Source organism: Oryzias latipes, chromosome 2, assembly GCF_053564925.1.
Source record: "Oryzias latipes strain Hd-rR chromosome 2, Olatipes_Hd-rR_3.1".
In the NCBI taxonomy this organism is placed as follows: domain Eukaryota; kingdom Metazoa; phylum Chordata; class Actinopteri; order Beloniformes; family Adrianichthyidae; genus Oryzias; species Oryzias latipes.
This window is the reverse complement of record NC_136238.1, coordinates 17999158-18005650: the sequence shown is the minus strand read 5'-3', so window position 1 is coordinate 18005650 and position 6493 is coordinate 17999158. Positions and strand designations below refer to the sequence as shown.

The 6493-nt window shown below is 39.0% G+C and overlaps 1 protein-coding gene across 3 annotated transcripts in view; it reads left to right on the top strand.

The window, feature by feature from the left end:
• Nucleotides 1–6493, top strand: part of LOC101171144 (uncharacterized) — a 26991-nt gene continuing 20498 nt past the window's right edge. The window contains exons 1-2 of one of the 3 annotated variants that reach the window (XM_078933837.1): nucleotides 40–479; nucleotides 2064–2141. In XM_078933837.1, coding sequence (XP_078789963.1) covers nucleotides 308–479; nucleotides 2064–2141 — 250 coding nt within the window. In that variant the 5' untranslated portion in view covers nucleotides 40–307. Of the gene's footprint in view, nucleotides 480–2063; nucleotides 2142–6493 lie in introns of all 3 variants that reach the window. The other 2 variants (XM_011483269.2, XR_013648469.1) reach the window with 2 other exon arrangements.

The window sequence follows — 6493 nt, the reverse complement described above, 5'->3', positions numbered from 1 at the left end:
GGCTTGAAAACAGTGACTCTATCTGGCAACACGGGCTAAGGGCCTAGCAGGCTAGCAGCTTTAGCTTCTGTTCAGAGGACAGTGGTGTTTTGTTTGGACGTTTCTGAGGTTTTGGACAGAAAGGACGATACGTGGTTCGCGTCCAAACTCTCCGCATCTTCCAAAGTGTCATAAATGAGTGAATAAGTGTTACGTGTAATGACAACGTGACTGTGATTGTGGAACTAGCAGATGATCGGAGCTGCAGTGACGAGGATGGCGTTGTTTGTGCGAGTTTGAGCTAAAAATCGGAGCAGCTGCAGTAACGATGTCTTTACTTCAGTCTCTGAGAGAGTTTATCAGCGAGCGACTAGCTTGTGCAGCTGAAGAAATCTTCAGACACTGTGAAGAAATAATCGTCCAGTACGAGCAGGAGCTCTGTCGTCAGCGCAGACTGCTGGATCATCATGTCACCAGGAAATCACAGCTGGACGCTATAGGTAGGTTCACTTCAACCTCGGAGATAAACCCTTATTCCTCTAGAACATTCTGATGTAAATGAAAGTGGACCGGTGACTGCTTATGTAGAAACCATCGATAAACTAGATTGGCCTTTGACAATTTGCTGCTACACAGCAACGTGCGCGCGCACGACAACAGAAAGCTGCTGTTCCAGTTCAGGACGGGCAGGCATCAAACACAAATATGGTGCTAGTTCCCTCATTTCTAAACAGATTTAAAAAAAGCTCCAATTAAAGCTTGGAAAATATTGGTTACGTTTTATATTTAAATATTTACTATCTCTAAAGATATGTTGGTAAGTTCAACTAGTCTGCGGTCAAATTAAAAGCTTTAAATAACCGTGATTTTTGATTTTGCATTTCTAAATGCATGTCACCCAAGCCCAGAAAGTAGGGAGAATGATGAATTTAAATGGCATGAATGACTGATAAACTTGACAAATTAACCCTTGTGCTATCTTAGACACTTTAACATTGGGAGTTGGGTCATCTAGACTCACTAGACCAGGGGTCGGCAACCTTTTTTACTCTAAGAGCCATTTGGGACCGCCCCTAATAAAAAAGAAAGCATTCGGAGCCACAACCCGTTTTGACATCATTATATATATTATGCATGTATATATTATTCAAAGGTGCTCATTACGTCGATCGCGATCGACCTTCAATGACATGAGTGTAGATTGCGGGCCAGAAAAGATAAAAAAAAAATTACTTCTTTAAAATCCACCAGCCAATCAAAATCCTCACTGAGAAGTAAGGGACTTGATTGACATGTAGGTTGGCCAATCGGACATCGTCTGAAGCATACACCGCTGCAAATGCACATTATGTTCTTTAAAGGATAATACCGTAGCCGCGTGTGGGAGGAGTTACTGGTTCTGGTCTGATCGCTGCATGGAGCGATGTGTTTGTCAATGCATGGTAGACACTGAGAATGTGGAGAGATCAGGATTATTATTTTGAAGAGATCTACTTGGTAATCATGTTTCCACGTGTGAGTTCATAAAATGATCCCAGAGAAAGTCTCTGCTTCAACTCCCGCAGTGAAAGCTGCGTCTCAATCTGACGCCCGTGTTTGCATCTCTCTGACAGAGTTTGAAGCCAAAGCCCCTCCTCCGCCTCTCTACCTGCTTTTCCTCTCTACCTGTTCACCTGTTCACATCCTCTGCAGCTGAGAGTTGTTTCCCCCGCCCTCCTCAGTGTGTCCTACACAGAGAGCACAAAATACGATAGTCGGGGCGCTCCTGCGTAGTACAAAGATGAAAGAGCCGGACTCAGGTTATAGCGGGGATAGAGCGGGTTAAGAAAATGAATGAAAGAAGGCGCTCCGCTGAAGAAATATTCAATATTGTACACATTTTATTATTAGTCTGAACTTTCTTTTATTTAGAAAAATCTTTTATTTTATCAGTCCAGTATGAAAAAAAACATCAACAAAAGCTGTGCTGGGCGGTTTTTGGCTGGGTCTGGCGGTTTTCAGATGACTTTTGGGCTGGAAAACTGTGACTCTATCTGGCAACGCTGGCGCGAACTCTCAGTCTGTCATCAGTCTCTGCCCCACAGCACGTCAAGTTCCCGGCAGAAGATCGGAGTGTTTATTGAAGCCGCCCCGCGTGCCTCTCCCTGTTATCAGCTCTGCAGGTATCGTCCGATAAATACGAGCTCATTACGAAGCTGTTTTTTACGTGGCACTCGCTTCGTGCGGAGCCAGCAGCGCCTTTGAAATGCCATGAAAAATGAAAAAACTAAAATAAAATTGAATTATTATAAAATACTCATTATTTTCCAAAGTCACAGGGAGCCACAACAGATGGATGAAAGAGCCACATGTGGCTCCGAAACCATGGGTTGCCGACCCCTGCACTAGACAGTGCTCTGAACCTTTTTTCTTCAATGATTTGTGATCTTCACTGGTGTCCATGGATTACATGAAATCTTTCCACCTTTATTCACCTTTGTCATGGTAGGGAGAACACATCAATGGAAGGGTGGGGTCATCTAAGATAGCACAAGGGTTAACAAAGCCCCTTTCCAATTAAAAACACCTCAAAGTGCTGAACAAAGCACTTTTTCCCTCTACCAAGTTACATACAAATAAAATGAGGTTTGTAATACATTGTAAAATCTAGTATTGAAAAGAAAATGGTTAGAAACTACAACTGTTCTGTTATCTTTCATTATTTTTGGATTACATACATTGCAAATAAATCTAAAATGTATTCAAAAATTCCATTCAGATAAAAGACTTCATAATCCCTTCAAAATAATAATCCTTCTACTCTCAGCTGGCATCTTTTAACCATAAAAGAACACATAAAAGAACACATGTTTAATAACATCAAATACACCTGCCAAATTGTTAAGATTCAAAACCTGTAAATGCTATTATCTTCCTCAGCGTTTCAGGATATTTTCCGGACGCTTCTGTAGTCAAGTCAACTGATGCCATTTCTCCTTGCAGGGGCCCAAACTTTGGTTATAGTGATTCAGGTACCGGTGGAACTGTTGCTTGAGCTGTTGGTCACCGTGAACTATTCTTTAGCAGCCGGCAAGGAAGCCGATGAGCCGGCGTGCTCTACATTCCTGCTCCCCTCCTGAGAAATTTCCCCAGCACCTCATTTGAATGCAAAAGTCTCATACAAGCGTTTTGAGTTGTCTGAGCTTTTGTGATGAACCGGAGGAGTCACGTGACTGAAAAAAAATCTGGGAATACACGAAACCACAAATTTTGTCAATAAGCGGGGAACATACTGTGCCTAATTTTAGATCTTTCCGAAGTGAGACTAAGAAATCGAGATTGGTCTTTTTTTTTTCTTTTTCTTTTCCAAAATAGATATCAAAACAGATTAATGAAGTCTAGAAGGTCAATAACTGATATTTGGAGCTGTTATTCACTTCAGGGAGGTAATGTACTGACATCAAAATTTAGAATTAATCACATTGAACAACAAAGATGAAGTACATATTAATAGTATGCAAGTAAACATAACATTTCAGAAATCTTTGTTACATATCACTGATCAAGTATCAAAATTAAGATAAAAAAGCGATTATAATATTAGAGAAAGTATTATTACAAACCAGTTGGTGATCTCAAAGCAACTAGGACCACAGTCACCAAGAAATGGTAATTTAGGGATTGGTTGGAAAAAGGTGCTATGGTCGGATGAGACCCAAATTGATCTCTTTGGCATCAACTCCTCTGTTTTTTTGGAGGGGCTACTTCGTCGTTTCGATGGGAGGATGGACGAAGGCATGTACCATAAATCTTGAGTAAGAACCTTTTCTTGATTCAAATGGGTCCCAGAACTGTGGTTGTGTTTGCAACAATTCAAACGTTTAAATAAAATACCTTCTGAATCCTAAAGATACCATCATAAAAAATTACCAACTCACCCAGCTTTATGAACAGCATATGAGCTATTTAAATAGGTATGAGGCTATTTCTGTCTGATTCTTGATATAGAACACATTTGATATGCAATGCTTTACAATAGTGAAGGGCTTATGCAATAAACGTAGACTGACTGATTCTGACGCAGAGAAATCAGTTTGTTGTGTTGCACTTAAGCAACAAATGTTGGATATTGGTGCACACCTGCTTTTCTCCACCCCAGAATCTGTTGAAATTATGCTAGTTGCATCAACGAAGACTTACCGTGGTTTGCGCTTACATCCTGGAGTCATTCAAACTCAAATTTTCAAAAAACAACACTAAGACAACACAACTTAAAGAAAAAACACATCAAAAGAAACCCAGTTGTGACAGGGAATCACTGATAATTATTATAAAATTGGGATGCAAAAATTAGCACATCATCAATTTTTAAAATTACAGTCTGTCTTTAGAAAAGTTTCCTAATATGACTTTGTCTTTGGAGCCGGATCAGCAACATTCTAACATTGCTAAGTCGATAGAATCGATTAATAGATCTGAATCAATTCAAACTTAATAGATCAATAATTGATCCATAAAAGGAGAGATGGGTTGTTTATGCCTTTCTTTTTTGGTGACCTAACAGTCATGAGATTTTGTGAGATTTGGCGAGGTCAAGCTTTGAAACAATCTTGGTATACAACTGTAAAACTGCTAGACAGGTTACAAAATACAATCATAAGGTTCATGAAACATTGCTAATTTAACCTAAAACATCTACAGAGTAATTTTTAATGGATCCCCCATAGGACGGCTAATGCTAACAGTCGGTCAACCTAAACAGCTTTACAATATTCCCCCCATATTCCCGGGGGTTAGGGACCAGTGACATCTGCGAATACACAGAATCTGCGAATACGGAGGACCACCCACCCACCCCCCACTGCCAAAGAATGTCCATCACTGACCCTTACTCATTAAAAACCCTCCTGAAATATTTCTAAAGCTTTGTAAAACATATATAAAAGAATATTGAGATATTGCTCAACATAAAGTTTGTTATTTATTTATTCAGAGCAGTTATTCAGATTTTACTTTAGAATGTACATTATGAGTGTCTCTCTGTCAGTCCCCGTGCTTCCTCCTAGAGGTCCTGAAGCGGGACTTGAGAACAATGGAGTTCCAAACTGTTCATAATTAAATAAATAAATTGGACCTCGTGCAAACACACAATCAACCAGTATGTGTCTCATAAATATATAAAAAGATCATGAAAATGTGAAAAACCTGCACACAGGTTTTAAATTAGCCATTATATTATTAAATATATTTCATTTAGCTTTAAAAACCTGCTCATTATTTTAAAACAGCATTTTAAAATATTAATTTTAATCATGTTAAAAATTATTATAATTCAATGGGAATTTTAAGACCTTTGGATAAATATTTTTCAGAGTATCTTTGTTTTTATTTCACATTGCTGGTTTTTTAGAATGACTTATTTACTCATAATTAGCTTTTTCAGTAGAATGAGTCTGTCTGTCAATCAGTGAAAGCAGTGGGATATAAACATTGGTTGATCCCTGACAGCGGCAAATAATATTTGGTTGTCCTTCGATACCAATATTCAACAGCAACAAAATCTACTCAGATGTCAGTACTTACATCTTTATTTCTACTATACATCTAATATCAACTGCCTCTTATGATGGCTAAAAAACTCTTTAAATATTAAAAACAAACATTTTACTAAATATTGAAGCATCTGGTTACAAAATATATTGCCAAAAACTTGAAACTAATATCTTTATAACTAGTATCCTTACACAGATTTAAATATATTGGTTCTTTTTTTTCTTTGGTTTTGATAATTGTTGCTTAAAGAATATAAAATACAAAGACTATTGTAAAAATTTAGAATATCATATCAATCCCATGGAAAAAGGTTTTTTTCAGCTCATGTCAGTCTGTTCTGTTATGAGTGAAAGTTTTATGAATGTGTTTTAAATCTTCTGTTAATGTATATAGCCAGAGTATCTGCGTCACCACCCATTTTGCAGAGCACAATTGTTGGGAGATTTATTGCCCAGCCTTACCAATAGATCCATTTTATCAATTAATTTGAATTTGCCTTTTTAGTAACATTGGATTGGATTTATCTGCGCTTTTCCAGACACTCAAAGCGCTTATAATGTGTCCGTTATAATTATTCACTCACTCCTCATTCAGCTTGGTGATGGTAGCTACTGATGTAGCCACAGCTGCCCTGATGCAGACTGACAGAGGCGTGGCTGCCCATTTGCGCCTACACCCTCTCTGATCATCTCCGGGACATTCATCATCATTCACACACCAGTGGAGCCACACTGTCGTTGTGGCAAGACAAGTGAAGTGTCTTGCCACAACGACAGTGGACTGGGGGGAGCAGGGATCGAACTGCTGTCCCTTCGATCATTGAACGATCTGCTGAACCACCTGAGCCACTGTCGCCCAAATTAGACTATTGAGGGGTTTATTTTCCCAGCTCTCTGCCCTCTTGGGCTTCTGCTGTTCGGAGTAGGGTTCTGGCAAGGCGCAGACATAGAAAAAGGCATCTAGCAAAGATGAGCTTCTTCCG